The following is a 25,297-nucleotide window of genomic DNA, read 5'->3' on the forward strand; positions in this document are numbered from 1 at the left end:
TAAATACCACCAAAGACGAAATAAAAATCTTTTTTGGTATCTGTATTGCCATAAGCTATTTAGGTTTGCCAAGAATCAGAATGTATTGGATGGCTAAGACTAGGATTCCGATGATAGCTGACCGGATGACCAGGGATCGATTTTTTAGTATTCGAACGAACTTAAAACTAGTGAATGATCTTGATGTTGATCCGATTTCTAAACAAAACAAGTTTTGGAAACTACAACCCCTGATTGAAAGTGTAAGAAAAGCTTGTTTAGAAAATCCCCGACCTAAAGATGTCAGCATCGATGAACAAATGGTACCATTTTGGGGTCAAGTATCGATGCGACAGTTTATCAGAGGGAAACCAAATCCTTGTGGTCTTAAAAACTTCGTTTGCACTACTCCAGACGGTATACCTCTAGATTTTTTCTTGTACGAAGGTAAAGGCGATACAATACTATCAGAAAATGAAGCTGAGGGCCTTGACATTGGAGGGAAAGTTGTTATGAGGTTAGCTAATAATTTGCCTGAAGGAGTTACATTATACATGGACAGATATTTTACATCAATCGATTTACTGGATAAATTGCGAACGGAGAAAAAAATGCAAGCGACAGGAACTCTCAGAAAGTCGAAAATACCTAAAACATGCAAGTTTAAAACTGACAAGCAATTGAGAGATCAGGGACGTGGTTCATCAGACCAATTAGTAAGAAATGATGGCCAAGTGTCTTGCCTGAAGTGGTTCGATAATAAACCTGTGATTTTAGCATCATCCACAGATTCTAAGCAGCCTGAAAACAAATGCAGGCGTTGGTGTAAGAAAACTAAGCAATACATCGAGATCGTCAGGCCTTTTGCTATACAGCAGTACAACGAAAAGATGGGCGGCGTAGATATGCTTGACAGAGTCATAAGTTTTTATAGGATTAGCGCACGCTCTAAAAAGTGGACTGTTCGCCTAATCTTTCACCTGTTTGATTTTGCGGCGGCTGCAGGATGGTTGGTGTACAGAAAGGAGGCTCAACTTCTAGAAACCCCAAAGAAGGACATCCTAGATTACCTCGATTTCAAAGCAGACATAGCCAATTCATTGCTTTATTTTACTCCAGCTAGAGAGATAATACAAATGTACGAAGAAATAGTGGAACAAGTAGCCCCTGCAATAGAATCCACCAGCCGCAAAAGGAAATATGTGCCGCAACCTCCATTGCAGCTAAGGACAGCCATGGCCGGTCATATGCCAATGATAGATGAAGAGTCTAGTGACCATAGGTGCCGCATGCCAGGTTGTAAAAGTAAAATAGCAAGGGTTTACTGTTCGATTTGCAATATGCATTTATGTTTGGTAGCAGGACGGAATTGCTTTAAAAAATATCACGAAAATGTTGGCAATTAAATATTACTTGGGTATTAAAATAATAAATGGATATAATTGTTACTTATCTCCTCAAATAAATATTGATTATCTTAAATTTTGTTTTCATTTCTTTAAGTATATATTTTTACACCCTGAAACCGAATGTCCTCCATAGGGGACATGCAATAAAAAAAACGCTAATTACTAAATAAATAAAATTCCTATTTTCCTGCTACTTTTGGGTCTCCTAATATTCCTATAAAAATAAAAACCATATAACATATAAATTGATGTCTCAGGACTGAGGAGGATATAGCGAGCGCATGCAAGAACGGCGTAAAATGCTATAAATGCAATCAGTTCGGTCATATTGCTACATCATGCGTAAATCAAGATGCCGATAAGCCGATGATACGTAAACAACACGAAGTTAGCCAAGATAGCGGCAGTGGCAACGGAGTTCGCACGACAAGATGGCAACCTCGCACTATGTGTTTGAAGTCAGCGCCGGATTCAGTCGCAAACTCGTTTGACAACGTTGGCGGCACTGGAGAATGCGAGCTTTTAGAGTCTGTAGCAAATCAACATGGCGCGGGCGGCGCTAGCGACGATTGCGAGTGCGACAGAAGCTGTCAATGTCAACAGGCGTTCAACGTAAACAAAGTGTGGATGTTTCGCTTGCGTTAGCGTTGGTTAACACACGTGTTTAGAGATTTTGAGTGTTTTCGTTTAGTACTATAGTATATTTTATTGTTAATAGTGTTTTAGTTGGTAGTTGGGTTAAGTGGTGTTACTAATATTTGTAAATCTTGTAAGTATTTATCATATTTTAATATTATTTAGCTTTTAAATTTTATAATGGAGGTTGATCCTCCTCCAGAACCCCCTGATCCAGGTGGCTCAATAGAATTAGTTTCCGATATTTGTCCTCCTCCCGCTATACCTGTATCTCGAAAACGCCAAGTTAATGATTTGAGTAATTCTGATTTAAATGCAAAAAAAACCATAATACATCCAAGTACGGCTAATTCTTCAATACAAATGATTTACACCCATCCATCCTTCTCTGAAGGCCCAAAAATTTATACTGATGATGACAAGGGTCCTTTCATCGTTCATGTGTCCCGGGAAGTCTCTGACCCAGCTTCAGGAACTACTGTACGGGCTATTAAATTTGGACAATTCCTGCACACACATAAAATTAATGGAATAATTAACGATGGTGTTAAAAACATAGGCCGAAACAAAATTTCAGTTGAATTTTCAACATCCCAAGCAGCAATCTCATTTCTAGCTAACTCTATTGTTGAAATGTGCAAGTATAAAGCTTCTGTACCGACTTATAATGTAACTAGAATGGGATTGATTAAGGGTATCCCCGTAGACTGGACGATGGAAGAACTGGCAATGTCAATTGAGCTTCCCACTGGATGTGGTGAAGTTATGAAAATAAGACGCCTGAACAGAAAAACAATTGCTGATAGTGTTACTACATGGGTTCCTACCCAATCTGTTGTAATTACATTTAGAGGTCAAATACTTCCTTCAAAAGTGTATTCCTACCATACGTCCCTTCCAGTAGAAACTTACAAACTGCCCACTATCCAATGCCTTAATTGCTGCCGTTATGGTCATATTAAAACTCAGTGTCGATCTCAACCTAGGTGTTTTAAGTGCTCCAAATCCCACACAGGTGAGTCTTGTAGTGTACGTAAGGACAACGCCACTTGCTTACATTGCTCTGATAACCATTTCACAACAAACAAGGACTGTCCAGAGTTTTCTCGCCAACAATCTATCAAAATTTTTATGTCTCAGGACAACATATCATACATTGAAGCATCCTCTCGGTTCCCTCCTGTACGTAGATCCTATGCAGAGATTGCAAAAGAGATGTTTACCCCTCCCACATATTTTCCAATTCTCCCTAGTCAACCTATCCCTTCAACTACCAGGTCCTATCGGAAGACTGTTATCAGTACTCCTCGCCCAAGATCACCTCTTGGGAAAGGGTATGATAAACAGGCCCATCAATCGATCGTAGTAATTGTCCCTCTACTGCTCCTAATGGTTGTGCTCTCAACCAAAACACTCCTAACCCTCTTAATAACAATCCCAACTTCTTAGAAATGCTAACTAAGATACTTCTTAGTATTATCTCAACATGTAACGATATCCCCTTACCGTCCAACGTTGCTCAAGACTTATGTCAGTTATTCTCCATCCTTCACAATGGCCCCAATCAGCTTCCTTCAATGGAACTGCAAGAGCGTCCGGCCTAAAAAACATGAACTCCTCTCTCTCATAAACATCCATAAACCTGTCATTATTGCCATCTCTGAAACATGGTTGATCCCTGGATCCCGATTCCGGGTCCCAGGCTTCTCCTGTTTGAGGGATGACAGAAGTGATGGTTATGCTGGGAGTGCCATTTTGGTTCGGCACTCCCTTCCTTTCTCCCAAATTCCTTTATCCCTTCCCAGCCAGCATATTAATGCTGTTGCTGTTAGAGCCCTCAACATCTCGTTTCTTTCGCTGTATATTTCTCATCCTAATCCAGCTTTAATTCCTGATATATCTTCCATCATTTCCTCTCTCCCTAGTCCTATCCTAGTCATGGGGGATTTTAACGCCTATCACACCTCCTGGGGTTCACATTTCTGTGACCCATTTGCTCTCTTGTTGACGGACATATTTGATGATGCAAACCTCTGCAACATCAATAATGGCTCACCAACACGTAGAGTATATCCTAACCAAAACCCTAAATCCGCTGTAGACTTATCCTTAACCTCACCAGTCCTTGCTTCTCAAATATCCTGGAATGTCCTCTCATCCTCTTTTGGCAGTGACCACTTTCCTATCCTCCTTTCTTTAAATCACCGATCCATTGCCCATATCAATCCAAATCCCTTATTCAAATTTAAATTAAAAAATGTTAACTGGTCTGCATATGCTGAGTCTGTTGATTCCATGATCGACACCCTCTTTGTTTCACAAGACTATGGAAATGTAATTCTTTGCTATGATCTTTTCCTTAACGGTATTTTAACTGCAGCTAATCTCCACTTCCCTAAAAAACACACCTCAAAAAATCATTTGCTTTCCACCCCCTGGTGGGATGAGGAATGCAAACGATTATTTGAACAGAGACTAGAGGCTGAGGCATCATACTCATTGTGTATGTCTTTGGATAACTTTTGTAAGTATCAGAAAATCGACGCCAAATTTAAACAATTAATTTCTAAAAAGAAAAAAGTTAGTTGGATTCATTTCTGTGAATCCCTGAGTCCTCGTTCCTCTTCCTCTGTAGTCTGGTCCCAACTTAAAAAATTCCGCCGATGCCTTAATTCTGTTGACCCTTCCTCAAATACTCCTTCTGAGTGGCTTAACAATTTTGCTGATAAGCTTGCCCCCCCCATTTGCCCTTATGAGGACAGTTTTCTTAGTTCTACGCCAGCATCCACATCCATTTTGGATGAAATGGATGCCCCCTTTTCTTTTTCCGAACTTCAATGTGCTTTAAATGGTTTGTCTGATTCTACTCCTGGGGAAGACGGCGTTCCTTACTCTTTTATTTCTAAATTAAATGATAAAGCGAAAAAATGTTTTTTAAATATAATTAACTCGGTTTTTATCAAAGGAATTGTCCCGCAATCTTGGAAGACACAAATTGTTATCCCGCTCCTTAAACCGGGTAAGAACCCTTTAGATTGCAACTCTTATAGACCGATAGCTTTATCATCAACTTTGGCAAAAATCACTGAACATCTGTTGAAGAACCGCCTGGAATGGTTAATGGAAAGCAGAAATATACTTGCTCCCTCTCAATTTGGCTTTCGGAAGGGGTTGAGCACCATTGATAGTCTAAGCATACTCACAACAGACATTCGAATTGCCTTTGCTAAAGGAGAGTACCTTGTGGGAATCTTTCTAGATATATCTTCTGCATATGATAATGTACTTCTTCCGTTGCTCAGGTAGAAAATGCAACAGCTGAGTATTCCACCGAGGATAGTACATCTCATTTGTAATCTGTTAACTTGCAGATCAATAACGGTTAGACACCAACATCTCTCACTTCCCTCCAGACTTGTCTGGAAAGGTCTTCCTCAAGGCTCAGTACTTAGTCCTCTGCTTTACAGCATATACACCCATGATCTCGATTTGTCTGTTAACAATTTTTGTAACATACTCCAGTATGCTGATGACACTGTTTTGTATTATAGATCTAGTTCCATAGAAAATTTAACATTTCGATTAAACTCTGCTTTGCATTACCTATCCCAATGGCTCTCTGACCATGGCTTATCGCTGTCGATAGCTAAAAGTCAAGCAGTGGTATTTACTAAAAAAAGACGTATACCTACTTTTAATTTGTTTTATGAGGGTCAACGCATTAACTTTGTAGACAAAACAAAATTTCTTGGTATTATTCTCGATCACCGACTGAACGGAATTTCACACTCTGACCATTTAGCCAAGAAATGTGAAAAATCAATTAATGCCCTGAGAGCAGTATCTGGAGTTTGGTGGGGAGCTCACCCTTATACATTGAAGCTGATCTATAACGCAATAGTTCGTAGTCATTTGGACTATGGACTGTTTGTTCTAGATCCCTTCAATAAATCAGCTTCAGAAAAATTAAACAAAATTCAGTTTAAATGTTTGCGTATAATCTTGGGTGCGATGAAATCCACCCCTACTAATGCTCTGCAGGTTGAGTGTGTTGACCCTCCTCTACATATAAGGAGGCAATACTTATGTGACCGCTTTATCATCAAACTGTTACAGCTATCTTCTCATCCTCTATTGGCTCGATTAAACAAATTATCCCACCTTTACAACTCAAACAGTCCGAAATCCTCATTCCTATTAAACAGTTTCCTTAAGTATACCAACCTCCCTCAACCCCTTACCACTTTTCCTTCTAATCCTCTTTTTTCCACCTCCTTTAAAGCTCTTATTTATAATACCCCTGTTATAACAAATCTTGGTCTTATAAAAGGTTCCCCTGATACTAGTGTCCAATTTCAAAAAATGTTTCATCAAAATTGGCCAAATCACCTCCCTATATATACTGATGCCTCTAAGCTCTCACCGACCGGCTGCGTTGGTGCAGCTTGTTGGATACCTAAATATAAAATAGCCCTTTTATTTAAATGCCCCCCTGAAACCTCTATATTTTCCGGTGAGGCTATTGCTTTACTGGAAGCTATTATGTATGCCCAGTCACACAACATACAACAAACACTTATTTTATGTGACTCATTAAGCTGTCTGTTGGCCATTAAAGAAAATCCTTTTCGTAGCAAATTAAGACTTTCTATCGTTTTTAAGATCAGAGAGGCCCTGTTGTCCTGTCACCAACAAGGCCTTCAAGTTTTGCTGGTCTGGATTCCAAGTCATTCCGGTATTATTGGAAATGAGATGGCTGACTCATATGCTAAGATTGCTATCCAATCTGGTTCGTCTGAGCATTTTGTCAATTCCTCTCGAGACTTGCTCACTCTTGCGAAAGCTCATATGGTTAAATCCTGGAATGCTTTTTGGATTTCATCAAAATCGGTTAAGGGTAAGTATTATTCGGCGTTACAACCTGAAATTCCGAGGCGACCTTGGTTTTCATTTCACAGGCACGCTGACCGTTGGGTCACTTCCACTATCTGTCGGTTACGCCTCGGCCATTCATGCAACCTACCACCTAGCAAAGATAAGAGTTCGAGATCACTCGCTGTGTGAATGTGGCCTAGACGAAGGTTCCGCTACCCATATCCTGTTCCTTTGTCCTAAACTTCTTCATCCCATTTACGACATTCTCCCTCCTAAAGTTCCTCGTCCTATAAATGTTGAATGTTTGTTGACGTTTGTGTTTAGTCCATTTTGTTCTTTTTTGTGTAAATATATTAAATGTAATAAAATTAAGTTGTGAATAGTCCTATTGAGTGTTATATCTTATTATATATAGTTTAGTTTCTATTACTAACCTTTAATGTTTGTGTTGTTCTAGGTTACGGATTAACAAGGAAATTACTACTACTATATTTGGCTTTTGAAATTTAATTGAGTTTGTTACCTCAACCATACCGATCAATCTCATTCGTGTCTTCTCCATCCTACGTGACATTGGCGAAATAATCTGTGCCCTATGGCACAACTAAAAGCCATTAAACTAAGAATTGAATTGAATTGAACAAAGTGTGTAGTCATAACAAATCAGTGAAAATAATCGAAATTGGTGGTTTAAAAATGGAAAGTTTAATAGATTCGGGTAGTGATGTCAATTTAATTACGATGGAATTGTTTTTCCAACTAAATGTTATCTCTTATGTCAAAGAAAATATAGAATTTTCCGGACTCGGTGCGGCTAAAGTTTATTCTTTAGGAAAGGTAGAATGTAATGTGAATTTGGATGAACACTGTTATAAATGTATTTTCTATATTGTTCCTAAAGGTGTGATGCCCTATAAAGTTATTTTAGGTCAGCCGTTTTTACGAAATGTAACTATGGTTTTCGATAAGGGGTCGATAAATGTTTTGTCTCAGGGGGGCTATAACCCTTTACACTGTTTGGTTACAGAGGTGGAAGATTCAATCGCTTATGTACCAGACCAGCAACTAAGGAGTGAGGTACAGGATCTGGTAAGAAATTACCGCCCTATGCAAACAAAAGAGGCACCCATTGAAATGCACATTGTGATGAAGGATGACATTCCAGTTGCACAGAGACCAAGACGTTTGTCCATTAAAGAACAGCAGGAAGTGGATAAACAAGTAAGTGAATGGTTACATAAAGGTATTATTAAACACAGTTATTCTGAGTATGCGAGTCCGTTGGTTCTTGTCAAAAAGAAAAATGGTTCTATACGAGTGTGTGTGGACTACAGAAAAATAAATGAAAAAATAGTAAAAGATGAATTTCCTCTACCCATAATAGAAGATCATATCGACAGGTTACTTGGAGCAAAAATCTTTAGTAAACTTGATTTAAAAGATGCATTCTTTCATTTAAAAATAAATGAGCAATGTACTAAGTACACATCGTTTGTAACCCAAAATGAACAGTATGAGTTTACTAGAGCACCTTTTGGTTTATCCATATGCCCAAACTATTTTACCCGCTATGTAAACTTTATTTTCAGAGATTTGATTGTGGAAGATGGCATGCTAATTTTTATTGATGATGTGATAATACCATCACTAACTTATGAGGAAGGTGTAGTTAAACTAAAGAGAGTCCTACATAGAGCGGCAGAGTATGGTTTGCAAATCAACTGGGACAAAAGTGAGTTACTTACTATGAGAGTAGAGTACCTAGGACACATTGTCGAGAACAGCACGGTCAAACCATCAACTCAAAAAACAGACGCAGTCATGAAATTCCCTCAGCCCCGTACACAAAAGGAATTACAAAGTTTCATTGGACTTACCTCATATTTTAGGAAATTTATCCAGGATTATTCCATGATAGCCAAACCACTTACCGATTTATTAAAAAAAGGATAAATATTTTAATTTTGGAGAAAAGGAGAAGATTGCTTTTCAGATGTTAAAACACACACTATCAGATTACCCTGTATTAAGAATTTTTGATCCAGCCTTGGAAACTCAATTGCATACGGATGCCTCTCAGGTGGCTTATTCCGCCATCCTCATGCAGAAAGACCCAAATGATTGTAAATTTCATCCTGTATACTACATGAGTAAAAAGACAACAGAAGTACAAATGAAATATACGAGCTATGAGTTGAAAGCACTAGCCGTTATAGAAGCAGTAAAAAAATTCCGCAAATATCTAATTGGTATTCAATTTACAATAGTGACAGATTGTTTAGCATTTGAGATGACACTTAAGAAAAAAGACTTGGTAACTAGGGTTGCAAGATGGGTTCTTCTTCTACAAGAATATGACTATAAGGTGGAACATAGAAAAGGCTCAAGGATGCGACATGTGGATGCTCTGAGTAGAAACCCTTACATTGGAGTAATGATAAATAGCATTCATAGTCAAATGCCAAGATGGCCCAGTGGTTAGAACGCGTGCATCTTAACTGATGATTTCGGGTTCAAACCCAGGCAGGCACCACTGAATTTTCATGTGCTTAATTTGTGTTTATAATTCATCTCGTGCTCGGCGGTGAAGGAAAACATCGTGAGGAAACCTGCATGTGTCTAATTTCAACGAAATTCTGCCACATGTGTATTCCGCCAACCCGCATTGGAGCAGCGTGGTGGAATATGCTCCAAACCTTCTCCTCAAAGGGAGAGGAGGCCTTTATCCCAGCAGTGGGACATTTACGGGCTGCTAATGCTAATGCTGAAATTCATAGTCAGTTGAGAGAAGCTCAAGATAACGATGAAGGTTTAAAAGCTATAAAAGACATATTGAAAGAAAGACCGTACAAGGATTACTGGTTGGAAAATAATATTCTTTATAAAGGAGATCAACGGTTATTAGTAGTACCAATAACTATGGAAAAAGAAATCATTGGAAGGTACATAGCAATGGACATTTTTCAAACAGAAAAATGAAAGAATTAATTAATAAAGATTATTTTATTTCAGATGTTGACACGCTGCTCCAATGCGGGTTGGCGGAATACACATGTGGCAGAATTTCGTAGAAATTAGACACATGCAGGTTTCCTCACGATGTTTTCCTTCACCGCCGAGCACGAGATGAATTATAAACACAAATTAAGCACATGAAAATTCAGATGTGCCTGCCTGTGTATGAACCCGAAATCATCGGTTCTAACCACGTGGCCATGTCGGCTCAACCAAAGCTAACGCAAGCGAAAACACAAAATAAACATTGTAAAATAAGATAATATACACATGACAAATATGTCAAATACAATGAAAATGACCAAATATATTTTTCTCAGCTTTTTTTTGCGCGTGTAAGTGAGATGGAAATATAAATTGTGGTGTACGTGTAGTCCAGGGGCATGCAACTTTTGTACATTAATTAGAAAAAAAAGGAAATGTATAGAAATTAGCGCCATCTTTTGGTCAATGCCCCTAAACTTACTTAAACTATAAAACTGTTGTTGTTTATGCGCTCGCTAGATGGCATTAGCATAGTATTTATTTTATTTATTTTATTGTATTCTTTATTGTACACCAAAGAATAAATAAATTATACAGTAATTGCAAAACTAGATCTATATGTACAATTGGCGGCCTTATCGCTAAGCAGCGATCTCTGCCAGGCAACCATGTTACGTAGGACATAGTAAACAGTAATTAAACGTTTCAGGTGTACATATATGAGAGAAAACATACTTATACGCAATTATATATATACATAGTAAACATATATATACTACATTCAATATATAATAATATATATATATATAATTTATACTACAGTTTAAATATGACTATAAGTAATATGAAATAATAAATTTAAAATATAAGCCAAATGTATCGCAGAGTAGGAGTTTAGAATAAATAGAAAAATAAAAATAATAAATATTAAGGAAACAGGTAGACAAAATTTACGGGGGGAAAAGGTTTGCTTTTAATAGCCGTTTGAAAGTTGCTAGGGATTGAGCACGCCTTATGGTAAGTGGTAAGGAATTCCAGAGCCGTACAGCTTCCACAGAAAAGGATTTAGAATAGAAGGATGTATTGTGGGAGGGGATTTTTAAAATCAAGTTATCGTCAGAGCGAAGCGAGCGACAATGAGTATCACTCAGGAATTCAAAGCGCTCTTTAAGGTATGAGGGAGAGGTAGGATTAAATAGGATATTGTATAATAGGGAAAGAATGTGAGTATTCCTGCGAAGGCGGATTGAGGACCACTTGAGTTTTTCGCGAAATTCTGAAACATGGTCATATTTACGAAGTCCGAATATGAACCGTATACTAAGATTCTGGATGCGTTCAAGTTTATTAAGCAATTCCTCACTTAAATTGAGATAACAGGTATCAGCATAATCGAGAATCGGTAGCAGGAGAGATTGTGCAAGCACAATTTTAGTTGGTATCGGTAGAAAATTTCGCAATCTGCGAAGAGATCCGATAGATGCAAACACTTTCCTGCTCACCTCGCTTACTTGGGGGGTCCAGGTCAGAAATCTATCAAAAACAACACCTAGATTTTTTACAGTTTCACTGTATGGAACAAATGTTCCATCAACAATTATATTAGGAAAATTGGGCCAATCAATGCGGGTAACTAGTTTTTGACTGCCGATTATAATTGCCTGTGTTTTTAACGGATTAACTTTAAGTCCATGTGATTTACTCCAAAGTACAATCGATTTAAGGTCTTTATTTAATGTTTGTATTGTTTTAGGCAAATCAATTAATTTTGAATGTTTATATAATTGGAGATCGTCGGCATACAGATGATAGAGAGAAGATAATTGAGAAGTAATGCAATTAATGAAAATAGAAAAAAGGAGAGGAGACAACACGCCACCTTGCGGCACACCGGCCTTGATCGTGCACCAATTGGAAAAGGAATCATCAACACGAATTCGTTGCCGGCGACCGCAAAGATAATTTTGAAACCAGTCAATCACTTCAGGAGATATGTTAAGAGAGCATAATGTAGCTAGTAAGAGCTCATGGTCAACATTGTTAAAGGCATTGCTAAAATCTAGTAAGATCAACGCTGTTAGACATTGATTATCCATAGCAAGGCGTATGTCCTCGGTAATTTTGACTAAAGCAGTAGTCGTACTATGACCTTTTCGGAAACCAGATTGAAAAGGGTTAAGGAGGTTTTGTCTAGATAGGAAAAGGTTTAATTGTCGATGCACAATACGTTCAAATACTTTAGATAGGAAAGGAAGTATGGAAATAGGACGGTAATCGGAAAAGTGGGAGGGATTTGATTTTTTAGGTAAGGGAATAACTTGGGCATCTTTCCAGGAAGAGGGAAAAGATCCAGTAGAAATGGAGTAATTGAATATACTTTTAATAATAGGAACTAGGATGTCCATGATGGGGATGATCATCTTACGACTAATGGAGTCAGTACCGATAGCATCAGAGTTCACCTCTACAATACCTCTCTCAACATCACTATCAGTGATATGACAAAAAATGAAAGCTGGATCATTAGAAGTGGGTAAAGCTAGAATTTGATTTTTAGTATTTAATTTCGTGGCATCATCGATAGAGCAAGAAGACGAGAAGTGCTGATTAAGCTGATTCAAGTCAATGTTACTAGGATGGTTATTATGACGTGCTTTCCCAACTCCAATAGATTTAAGAAATTTCCAAACTCGGCCAGTATCTTCTTCGTCGAGTATTGATTTATGAATGTGGCGTCGTTGTTTATCTCTACACAACCTGTTGCAACGGTTCCGAATATTTTTATACCTGATTCTATTTTCGTCAGAACTATCAGCCTTGTATTTTGATTTAGCAATGTTTTTTTTATGCTGCAATGTTTTAATATCCTGCGTAAGCCAGGGAGCAGGAAGATGCCTAAGCCGAACAGGTCGAATAGGGGCATGTTTGTAGTAAGCTTTTTTTTTTTTTTTATGGTATAGGGGGCAAACGAGCAGGAGGCTCACCTGATGGAAAGTGACTACCACCGCCCATAGACATCTGCAACACCAGGGGGGTTCCAGGTGCGTTGCCGGCCTTTAAGAAATAAGTACGCTCTTTTCTTGAAGGTTTCCAAGTCGTATCGGTTCGGAAAAACCGCCGGCGAAAGCTGGTTCCACAGAGTGGTTGTGCGAGGCAGAAAATGCCTTAAAAATCGCGCTGTTGTGGATTTACGGACATCTAAGTGGTGCGGGTGAAATCTAGAATTTTGTCGAGATGTCCGAAGGTAGAATTCAGCTGCCGGGATTAATCCAAACAATTCCTCGGAACACTCCCCGTGGAAAATTCGGTAGAAGATGCAGAGTGATCCAACATCTCTACGCAATGCCAAAGGATCGAGCAGATCAGAAAGGGCTTGATCGTCGATAATTCGAGCTGCTCTACGTTGGATACGGTCAAATGGAAGGAGCTGGTACTGGGGAGCACCCGCCCAGAGGTGAGAGCAGTACTCCATGTGAGGCCGAATTTGCGCCTTGTATAGTCTTAGGCGATGGGCCGACGTGAAATACTGTCTTGCCTTGCTGAGCACACCAAGCTTTTTTGATGCCAATTTGGCTTTGCCTTCCAGTTGACCGCGGAACTGAACGAGGCTCGAAACATCAACGCCAATCAAGTATTCCGATACTAGCTGTGGCGGCTAACGGAATGTTCTCGAATCGTGGAGATACGACGAATGGTGTTTTTTTAGCGGTTAACGCGCAAACTTGCGTCTTTTTGGGGTTGAAGTGGACTAGGTTTAGGGCCCCAGTTCGAGACTTATTTATTTATTTAAAAAACTTTATTGACCAACAACAAAAGTTGGAACAAAAGGCGGACTTAATGCCTGAAGGCATTCTCTACCAGTCAACCTTTAGGCCAAACAGAAAGTCATGAAGGCGGTAACAATAAATTTTACAATAAATACGATAATAATAATAATAATAATGAAACAGAAACATAGATAAAATATTATATATATGCATGAGAATACACATTTATAATTAACAGAGACATAATAGAAATTTTAAAAACACAGCGTAGTGAGAGAAAGAAGGAGAAACTTAAGGGAGGTTTTTAATAAGATGATCCTGTAAACGACGCTTGAACAATGCCTTAGTAGAAGCCTTTCTAATTTCTACCGGAAGTTTATTCCATAATCTGACAGCTTGGACAGAGAAAGCGTTAGTTAGGAAACCAGAGAAGTGACTGGGAAAAGAGAGAAGGAGAGAATCAATAGAGCGTAGCTGTCGATCGTGATTGTCAGAAAGAAATTTGAATTTATCCTTTAAGTAATCAGGGGAAAGCGGGTCAAAAAGAATAGAAAAAAGAGAACACAGTAGCCGTAAATCTCTGCGTTGGCGGATAGGGAGCCATTTGAGTTCGGCTCGACAGTGGGAAATGTGGTCGAATTTTCGAAGGCAGAAGATGAAACGCAGGGAATTATTTATGAGGCGATCGAGTTTGTTTAAAAAAAAATCATTGAGATCGACATAGCACACAGCAGCGTAATCGATGATCGGATATATAAGGGCTTGCACTAGCAAAATTTTGGTTTTAATAGGGAGAAAATTTCTTAATCTATTGAGACACCTTAAGGTGGCGGTAACCGAGCGACTAACTTCATTAATATGCACCTTCCAGCTCAAAGTTGAATCAATGTGCAGTCCGAGATCTTTAACATTTTGAGAGTAAGGTATGATATTGTTATTAAACACGATATTTGGCAAAGAAGAAATATCGCACTTGGAAATGATACGCGAACTACCAACAATGATCGCCTGACACTTAGCTGGATTTACCATGATACCATATTTATTAGACCAGTTATATATGTAAGTAAGGTTTTGATTAATTTTATTTACAGCTGAATCGATATCCTCCAACTTAGTATGAATATAGAGTTGCAGATCATCGGCGTAGAAATGGTAAGAACAGTCGATGTTATAAGTAAGAAAATTTATAAAAATAGAAAAAATAATAGGAGAAAGGATGCCACCCTGCGGCACACCAGCAGATAGGTCAAGCCACCCGGAAAGAGATTGATCCAGCCTGACCGCTTGCTGGCGGCCGCGAAGATATGAGGAGAACCAGTCCAGAGCTGATGAAGAAAAATTTAAATGCTTAAAAATGGCAAGAACAATATCATGATCTACAAAGTTAAACGCGTTGGAAAAATCAATAAGGACCAGTATGGTGATCAATCTATTCTCCATACCAATCCGAATATCCTCAGTTACTTTGAGAAGAGCAGTAGCTGTACTATGGCCTGGTCGGAAACCTGACTGATATGAGCTGAGAATATTATTGTTATAAACAAAGGAAGAGACTTGTTGGTAAATACTTAATTCTAAGACTTTTGACAAGAAAGGAAGAATGGAAATGGGTCTGTAGTGATTTAACTGGGAGGGGTTGGAAACTTTAGGAGGAGGAGGAGGAATAACATAAGCTCTACGCCATAGTACAGGGAACTCTCCTGATGAAATAGAAAAATTTACAATGTGAGTTATAGCTTGCAGTAAATAGTCTAGAATAGATGTTATCATATATCGATTAATGCCATCAACACCAGTAGCATTCGATGTGATTGACAGTATAATTTTACGAATTTCTTCATCAGACACTGGAGAAAGAACGAAGTCGTTAAAAGAAGGAGAGGCCATGGATTCAATTTCTGAAATAGTACGTAATTTAATATTAGGACATAATAGAGTAGAAGAAGAAAAATGTGAGTTTAAACTATCAGGAGACAATGAAGGCACAGAAAATTTATTGTTACGCTTATTTATGCCTAATGTTTGTAGAAACTTCCATATTGAGGCCAGAGACGAGTTACTTACGTTAATATGACAATAGTGGCGTTTGGCTGTTCTTACCATTAAGTTACACCGGTTACGAGCAGCCTAATATAATTCCCAATTTTCTTTGCACCTGTCATGTTTATATTTGCGGAAAGCACGATCACGATGAGACATAGCCATACGCACCCCTTTAGTAATCCAAGGAGCGGGCGGTCTTCTTATCTTGACAGGACACATTGGTGCATGTTTATCAAAAAGTGATGAAATGGATGTATTGAAGTGAGAAACTTTATCATTCATTGTTGATGAATTATACACCAAAGACATGTCAAGCGATTCTGCATCATTTTTTAAGTTTTCTAAGTTAATTTTAGCAAGATTGCGCATCCACACTGTAGGAGGTTTAATTTTAGGAGGCTTAAGCTTGTAGGACACATATAAAAGATCGTGACGAGAGAATCCGTGAGCTGAGAATTGACCATATTTAATGACATAATTTGTTGAGGAGACCATAATAACATCCAACCAAGTATCAGGCGAGTCAAAGTTATGATGTGTAGAAGGGAGAATGTTGAAATTAATAGAATTTAAGAGGCTAGAAAGTTTTAAAGAACGTGGAGTCATTTTTAACATATCTGTATTCAGATCGCCCATGATTACATGATGTGTGTAATCCGATGAAAGGGACTCAAGGACAGGTTCAAGTGAAGAGAAATAGTCAACAGCAGGAGGGCAATAAATAACTCCAAGAACCACTTTCACACCCCTGAGACGGATTCCAATGAATAAAAATTCAGCAGAGAACGAGAATGAAGAAGGAGATGAAAAAAGAATATTATAGGGATACTCAGAGCGTAGGTAAATAGCCACACCTCCGCCACCTTTGCCTATACGGTCGTTCCGAATTAGCACAAAACCAGGAAGACTGTATAAGCAAGAACTAAGAGAAGGTTTTAACCAACTTTCGGATATTAAAATGGCGTCTACAGGGGCATTGGAAAAGGCTTCAAGAAATCAGAAAAATGAGAAGGTAAGCTTTGAGCGTTAATATGACATACATTAAAAAAGTGAGGAGAATTGAGAAAAGAACTACTAAGCAAGGACCCAAGCGTTTCAGGAACATGGAAAGAATCATCGTCTACGTCAGAGGAACAACTACTACTACATGCTGATAAAAATATATCATCTGTAGTGGACATAATTTTACAATTTTAATTGTACGTTTCGATAAATTGAATACAATATATAAAATATATATTTATGTTATGAATAAAATAAGCTGAATGATTTAATAAAAATAAGATAAATATGTATATACTCTTTCAATAAATAATAATAAATATTAATACTATATCTATTAATCATAATTTCTGCACGTCCCGCCGGTTGACGGTTACATTAACACAATAACAAAATAATAAACACTAAATAAAAACAGGGAAAAAACAAACAATGTGGATAAGAAAATACAAAAATTTAAAAGGCCAAGGCAATAGGAACAAAGACATAGTAACATTAATTAATAACAACAAGTTCAAGGGTATTCTTATATTGTTATCAAAAACATCGTGTGAAAAAGCAAAAATATTTAATGTTTATGCTGTTAGGCTGTACGGTATAATACCTTTGCTTTTCCGACATGACCAAAGTCAACAAGTAGTTGTGTCAAATGTCAACGTCAACTCAATTATTGAAAAACCGGAGTTCTTATTTGTAGACTACAAATTGAAAATTTGTCACCAAATAATAATTGAATTGAATTGAATTACAACATATTATCACGGAAAGCAACAAAAGTACAAAGAAATAACGTGATACGCTCAAAAATGACAAAAGAATACCCTTATTTATAAGATATGCAATGGCTCGAGAATGTTATAACAAGAAGACAAAAATATAATGCTATAAGAATAAGAAGGCAATAAGATTGAAGTTAACAATTATAAAAAAAATAAATAAAAATAAAATAATAAACACTATTTCTTAGCTCTCACTGCACGTTTGAGCTTGGAACTGAGACCGGTTGATGATTTATCCTGGGTACCTGATGAAGATCCCTCACCAGCAACATCGATTTTTCCAGTCAGCTTAGAAAGACTTTCTTTTGAGTCAATACGATGTCTGGAACCATCAGGCATCTTGACAAATATATTGCCATCTAAACTCCAGCAATTTCTCATACCAAGTTTATTACGAGCAAGTAGAAATAGAGATTGGCGTTGGTGCGTTAAGAACTCTGATAGCACAAAAGAGGAGCCCTTAAGACTTGCCTTTTTCTTCCAGATGGCACTTTTTAAGTTGAGGTCAACAAACCTTACAAGCACGGGACGATGCTTACCCTCAGAGTGTTTGCCGAGGCGATGACAGGCAATAATTTTATCCTTAGTTGCAACAGGAACACCAAGCTTGTTTGTACAGATCCCAGAAATAGTGTTTGTGAGATCCTCATTCGCTTCTTCAGGCACACCATTAAAAAGCAAATACTTCCTGCGATGTCTCATCTCTACATTATCAACAACTCGGCTGATTTCCATTATCTGCTGTCTGAGAAGGCTTAGAATTGACCAGACATGATCTTTAAAGCAATTAAATTTTTTTTTGCGGGTAGGCGTGAAATAAGTAAATGCGTTAACTTTTGCTCTGATTTTAATATTCTTTAAAAATTACAATTTCCGTGTATATTTACATAAAAATGATCCTGTGAACTATATTTACCTGCCAGCTACTTAACCTATATTTGTGTAGAACTGTAAAAACATCAACACATCATCACTTTTTTGGCACTATGGAGTCAATAAAACATACACTGGACGAGCTCACTCAAATTTTTAATGCCAGAATGAATGACTTCCAGCGTGAATTGAAAGGGAGTATCCCTGCTGCGAGCCCCACTTCAAATATAAACTCACAATTCCACTCCTTTCGTACATTTGTGCTCACTGCTCTAGAAAATCTACACCTTCAAGTGGAATTCCTGTCTAAGCAGCAAGATGATTTGGAGATGCGCACCCGGAAAAAGATTCTTCTACTGCATGGAGTCCCGGAGGAACATAAAGAAGACTCGGCTGCTCGTGTTGCTCAATTGTTAAATAAACATCTCGCTCTTACACAACTTACATCTAGTGACTTAACTCTCTGCCATAGGCTGGGTAATCCGAAAACGGGCAAGTCACGAGCAATTCTCATTAAGTTTAAGGAGTTCTCCCTCAGAAACCAGGTGTGGACATCAAAATCTAATTTGAAGGGCACTGGTGTAACTATATCCGAGTTCCTAACGAAAAGACGACATAAGATCTTCGTAGCAGCTCGCCAACGCTTCGGAGTCGCAAAATGCTGGACTCGTGATGGTGTCATTTTTGTCCTGAGCGCGGATGGAACAAGACATCGTTTGTCAAGCATGCCAGATCTAGATGCAGTCCCCAGCTCCAATGCCAGCACTTCCGAGGCTTCAGTCATGTCTCCGAATGAAGATGTCTCTAAACCTTCCAAGCCAACCATAACGAGAACCAAAAGGACTGTGAAGAAATAGCCTGACTCCTTTATATTCCGCCAGGTCGTCTTAATTATTTTACATATTCATATTACTTTTCTGCGCGTTGTTTTGCTGTAGGTATTGTTCTTTTTTATCGAATTCTCCATTCATTTTAACGTAATTAACTTTAGTTTCTTTATTATTTTTGATATGGTTTTACCTACTTTTTATTTATTCTTTTTTTTTTTTTTTTTTGATTTGGCTTTTATTCGTGCCAAGAGGGCACAGATTATTTCGCCAATGTCACGTGCGATGGAGAAGACACGATGGAGATTGATCGGTGCGGTCGAGATTACAGGCTTAATTTAATTTGAAGGCATAATAGAAGTGGACTCTCTGTTAACCCATAACCTAAAACAACACAATAATAAATAATTAGATAAACATAAATTATTATTAAGATAACATATATGAACAAACACAAAAACATTTACAACTTAATGTTATTACGCTCAATATATTTACATAAAAATTTACAAAATGGACTGAACACAAACATTAACAAACATTGAACATTAATAGGGCGAGGAGCTTTGGGAGGGAGAACGTCATATAAGGGATGGAGGAGTTTGGGGCAAGAAAACAGTATATGGGGTAAGGAACCTTCGTCTAGGCCACATTCACACAAAGAGTGATCTCTGACTCTAATTTTACAGAGATGTGTGGGAGTACATGCATGTCCAAGGCGTAGTCGGCAGATAGTTGTGGTGACCCAACGATTAGCTTGCCTGTGAAGAGAAAACCAAGGTCGCCTTGGAATATCTGGTTGTAGAGATGCGTAAAATCTACCTTTAGATTTTGATGAAACTTTCCAAATAGAGTTCCAGGATTTATCCAGATAAGTTTTCGCTAGAGCACACAAGTCCTGAGATGAATTTTTAAAATGTTCAAGAGAGCCAGTTGTTATAGCAGCTCTAGCGAACGAGTCTGCTGCATCATTATCGGATATGCCAGAGTGGCTTGGTATCCAGACAAGCGATATTTCCAGCCCTTTTTGATGACAGGAAAACAATGCCTCCCTGATCTTAAAGATGATAAAAAATTTTCGCCTACTACGAAACGGATTTTCCTTAATTGCCAACAGACAACTCAAAGAATCTGTCAGAATTACCGTATTTCTGAGGTCATGGGAGTGGGCAAAAAGGATGGCTTCCAAAATCGCAATCGCTTCACCAGAAAAGATGGATGTTTCAGGAGGGGATTTAAATTGAAGGACAATTTTGAATTTAGGGATCCAACAGGCTGAGCCGACGCAGCTATCAGGGGATAGTTTTGAGGCATCAGTAAATATAAGTAAATGATTTGACCAATTTTGATTAAAAAATCTTAGAAATTTAGAATTTGAATCAGGGGCCCCTTTAATAAGACCAAGATCTGTAATAATAGATGGATTATAGACTAGAGCTCTAAATGGAGTGGAAAAAAGAGGATTTGACTGGAACCTTAAGATAGGATGTGGAAGTTTCGTAAATTTTAAAAAACTGTCTAATAGTAAGGATGGGCTTTTGGGGTTCGCCCCAACGCAGAGTCGGGACAATTCGCTTAAACGGGACCAGAGAGGATGAGAGGATAACTGTAATGATTTTACCACAAAACGGTCACATAAAAATTGTCTTCTCAGTTGGAGTGGAGGATCAACACATTCAACTTGCAAAGCGTTAGTGGGAGAAGTTTTCATAGCTCCTATAATTATCCTAAGGCATTTGTATTGAATTTTATTAATCTTATCAGAAACGGCTTTATTTAGTGGTTCTAAGACAAACAGTCCATAGTCTAAATGACTACGAACTATTGCATTGTACAGTAGTTTAAGAGAATAGGGGTGAGCTCCCCACCAGACTCCTGAGACTGCTCTAAGGACGTTAATGCCCTTTTCACATTTTTTAATAATATGCTCAGAGTGATAAATTCCGTTCAGTTTGTTGTCGAGTATTATGCCTAGAAATTTCGCCTTGTTGACAAAGTTGATTCGTTGATCCCCACAAACCAAGTCAAAGACAGGAATTAGTCTTTTCCGAGTAAAAACAACTGCCTGGGTCTTATCTATTGATAAAGATAAGCCATGGTCAGAGAGCCATAGGTCAAGATAATGCAAAGCAGAGTTTAATCGCAAAGTTAAATTTTGAATAGAAGAAGATTTAAGATATAAAACAATGTCATCGGCATATTGAAGAATGTTACAGAAGTTGTTAACAGACAATTCGAGATCATGGGTATAAATGCTGTAAAGCAGAGGGCTGAGGACTGAACCTTGCGGGAGACCTTTCCAGACACATCTGGGGGGGAGAATACAATTTTGATGTTTAACGGTAATTGATCTGCAAAATAGCAGATTACATATGAGATGAGTAATCCTTGGAGGGATACTCAGCTGTTGCAGTTTCTGCCTGAGTACCGGAAGAAGAACATTATCATATGCCGAAGAAATATCTAGAAAAACACCCACAAGGTACTCTCCCTTAGAAAAGGCTATTCGAATGTCTGTCGTGAGAATGCTGAGACTATCAAGAGTGCTCAAACCCTTTCGAAAGCCGAATTGAGAGGGCGAGAGAATATTCCTGCTTTCCATTATCCATTCCAAACGGTTTTTTAGGAGATGTTCAGTAACTTTCACTAATGTAGACGATAAAGCAATGGGTCTATAGGAATTTGGATCCAAAGGGCTTTTTCCTGGTTTGAGTATGGGGATAATAATTTGGGACTTCCAAGATTCCGGGACGATTCCTGTTAAGAAAAAAGCATTAATTATATTCAGATAGACGCATTTAGCTTTATCACTGAGGTTTATTATAAAGGAGTAGGGCACACCATCTTCTCCTGGTGACGAGTCCTTAAGTCCATTTAGAGCTGTGGTTAGCTCAGAGAATGTAAACGGACTATCCATATCATCTGAGACTGAGGTTGGAGTAAAGTTTATAAAACTATCTTGGCATGGTACAAAGGGAGGTGCAAGTTTGGTAGTAAAATCATTAAGCCATTCGGACGGATTATAGGCGTTTAGGTTTTCTGAATTGAGGGAGCGGCGAAATCTCTTAAGATTTCTCCAAACTGTTTGAGGGGGAGACCGAGGACTAAGGGATTCACAGAAATTGATCCAACCCTGCTTTTTCTTTTTAGAAAATAGTTTTTTAATTTTGGCATCTATACGCTGATATTTGATGAAATTTTGTGTAGTCATAGATGCAGTATATGACTCTTCGGCTTCAGATCTCTGTTGGACCAAGGCATTACATTCTTCATCCCACCAAGGAGGGGAGAAACAAATCTTTTTATTAGTATTTTTTTGTGGAAAATGGGTATCAGCGGAGGATTTGATAATATTAAGGAAAAGTTCGTAGTAAGCAACAGCATTTTCACCATTTACAAAATCAGGGAGGGAGTTCAACATGACATCAACAGAGTTAGAATATGCTAACCAGTTAACGTTTTTAAGTCTATATTTTAGGAGAGGGGATGATTTGGTAGGAGCAATGGATCTGTTGTTTAATGAGAGAAGGATAGGGAAATGGTCACTACCAAATGTCGATGGAAGGATGTTCCAACATATTTGCGAGGATAGGGAGGGAGATGCTAGGGATAAATCAACAGCAGAATTAGGATTCTGATTAGGATAAACTCTACGAGTAGGTGAACCATCATTGAGAATGCAAAAATTTACATCATCAGCGATATCCACCAACAAGGGAGCAAATCCATCACAGAAATAGGAACCCCATAATGTATGGTGGGCATTAAAATCCCCCATAACAAGAACAGGGCTTGGGAGAGAAGATAAAATGGAATGTAACTCAGGAGCAAGTGAAGGAGTAGGACGGGGAATGTAAATGGATAAAAAGGAAATGTTGAAGGCTTTTATAGCTACAGCATTGATGTGCTGGCTAAAAGGAGGTAAGGGGATTTGGGAGAAGGGAATGGAGTGCCTGATCAAGATGGCACTACCTGCATACCCATCACTTCTGTCATCCCTCAAACAGGTGAAACCCGGAATCCGAAATCGAGAACCGGGAATCAACCATGTCTCAGAGATGGCAATAATGACAGGTTTATACAAATTAATAAGTGAGAGGAGTTCAGGTTTCTTAGGACGGACGCTTTTGCAGTTCCATTGAAGGAATCTGATTGGGGCCATTGTGGAGGATGTTAAATAATTGATTTAGGTCATTGGCAACGTTGGACGGTAAAGGGATTTCATTGCATGTACTGAGGATATTTAAGAGGATTTTTGTGAGTAGTTCCAATAAGTTAGGATTATTATTAGAAGGGGACGGGTTAGCAACATTTAAGGCACAACCATTAGGAGAGGAGGAGGGGCAATTGCCAACTATGGCCTGATGGGCATGTTTATCATACCCCTTCCCTTGAGGAAGTCTAGGGGAGGGAGAACGGACAATGGTTTGTCTGTATGATTTACTAGGACAGGGGGTGGACTTAGAATGACCAGGGTTAGTTGGGATGTATGTGGGAACGGAGAACAACTCTTTTGCTACCTCCGCATAGGATCTACGGACACTAGGAAAGCGAGAGGCAGCTTCCATGTAAGAAACATTATCCTGAGACATTACAATTTTTATAGAGTGCTGTCGCGAATACTCCGGGAAATCTTTATCTGTGGCAAAGTGTTTGCCAGAGCAGTGTAGGCATGTAGCATTGTCTTTAACAACCTCACACAACTCACCTGTATGAGATTGGGAACATTTAAAACACCTGGGAGTGGATCTACACTGAGTCTTAATGTGGCCATAACGACAACAGTTCAAGCATATTATAGTGGGGAGATTAAAGGTTTCGACAGGGAGGGATGTATGGTAGGAAAAGATTTTACCAGGAAGGGTTTGACCTTTAAAAGTTATAACAACCGATTGAGTTGGAATCCAGGACACAACTCCTTCGTTAAAAGTCTTACGGTTTAGGCGTCTCAATTTGATTATATCCCCACATCCATGAGGGAGCTCAATTGACTCCATGAGATCCTCCATAGACCAGTCCACTGGGATGCCTTTTATTAGACCCATTCTGGTAACATTGTATGTGGGTAAACTAGCCTTATACTTGCAAAGATCTAATATTGGGTTTTTAAGAAAATTATTTGCCGCTTGTGCTGATGAAAATTGTATTTCAATTTTATTGCGACCAACATTTTTAACACCATCATTAACAATTGAGCCAATCTTGTGATTATGCAAGAACTGTCCGAATTTAATGGCTCGTATCGAAATTCCAGCAGCTGGATCAGCAACTTCCCGAGAGACATGAACTATGAAGGGACCTTTATCGTCATCTGTATAACTTTTAGGGCCATCGATGAAGGATGGATTTACATACACTGTTTGAATAGAAGGACTTGCGGTAGTAGGGTGGACTACTGTTTTCTTAGAGGAGGAAACAAGAGAACATGAAGAATTATCCCCGGAACGTTTGCGAGAGGAGGATGATGAGAGGTCAGTTTGTAATTCTGAGCCCCCAGGATCGGGAGGTTCAGGAGGAGGATCGACATCCATTATAAACTAACTACTGTAACTAAACTAATATACTTTATCTATAATAAAAAACTAAAAAATAACACTTACCGTAACCGAATTATGTTAGTAAAACCCAAAAACCATAAAATCGAACTATTTGCACTGAAAATTAATGAAAGAATCACACAAAGTTATTGGAAAAAAACAGATATCTCACTAACACGTGTGTCAACCAAAGCTAACGCAAGCGAAAAACATTATCTTTTTATTTATTCCTTATTATATTTAAATTTCACAATAACAAACTATTATATTATGTAGGGTAATACTGTTTTCGTCTGACATCTGCATACTGATTATTGACAGTGACGGTTTGACATTGTAATAATTATAGTTGCGTTCAGAATTACTTTTTTGTGGAGTGAGAGCCTACAGCAAAAAAAGGGGTCCTAAATTTTTAACTGAATAGATATTGTTTATGTTCCTATATTTATATTAATATGTTAGAGTTATTGTTAATAGATAACATATTTTAATTGTATTATTCTTTAATTAAGCTATCGTTGTTTTTTTTTTTTTTCTGGTCTATGCAAAGTGTATCGCATGTTTAAT

At 38.2% G+C, this 25,297-nt stretch overlaps 1 protein-coding gene across 1 annotated transcript; it reads left to right on the forward strand.

Annotated features, from left to right (window-relative positions):
- The first annotated feature begins 18,479 nt into the window (after positions 1–18,479).
- On the forward strand, positions 18,480–19,223 carry LOC125075594. Its single transcript, XM_047687303.1, has one exon. It carries the CDS (start codon positions 18,480–18,482, stop codon positions 19,221–19,223), a length of 744 nt encoding a protein of 247 aa, XP_047543259.1.
- The last annotated feature ends 6,074 nt before the right edge of the window (positions 19,224–25,297 follow it).

This window comes from Vanessa atalanta, chromosome W (assembly GCF_905147765.1).
Source record: "Vanessa atalanta chromosome W, ilVanAtal1.2, whole genome shotgun sequence".
NCBI classification, from domain to species: domain Eukaryota; kingdom Metazoa; phylum Arthropoda; class Insecta; order Lepidoptera; family Nymphalidae; genus Vanessa; species Vanessa atalanta.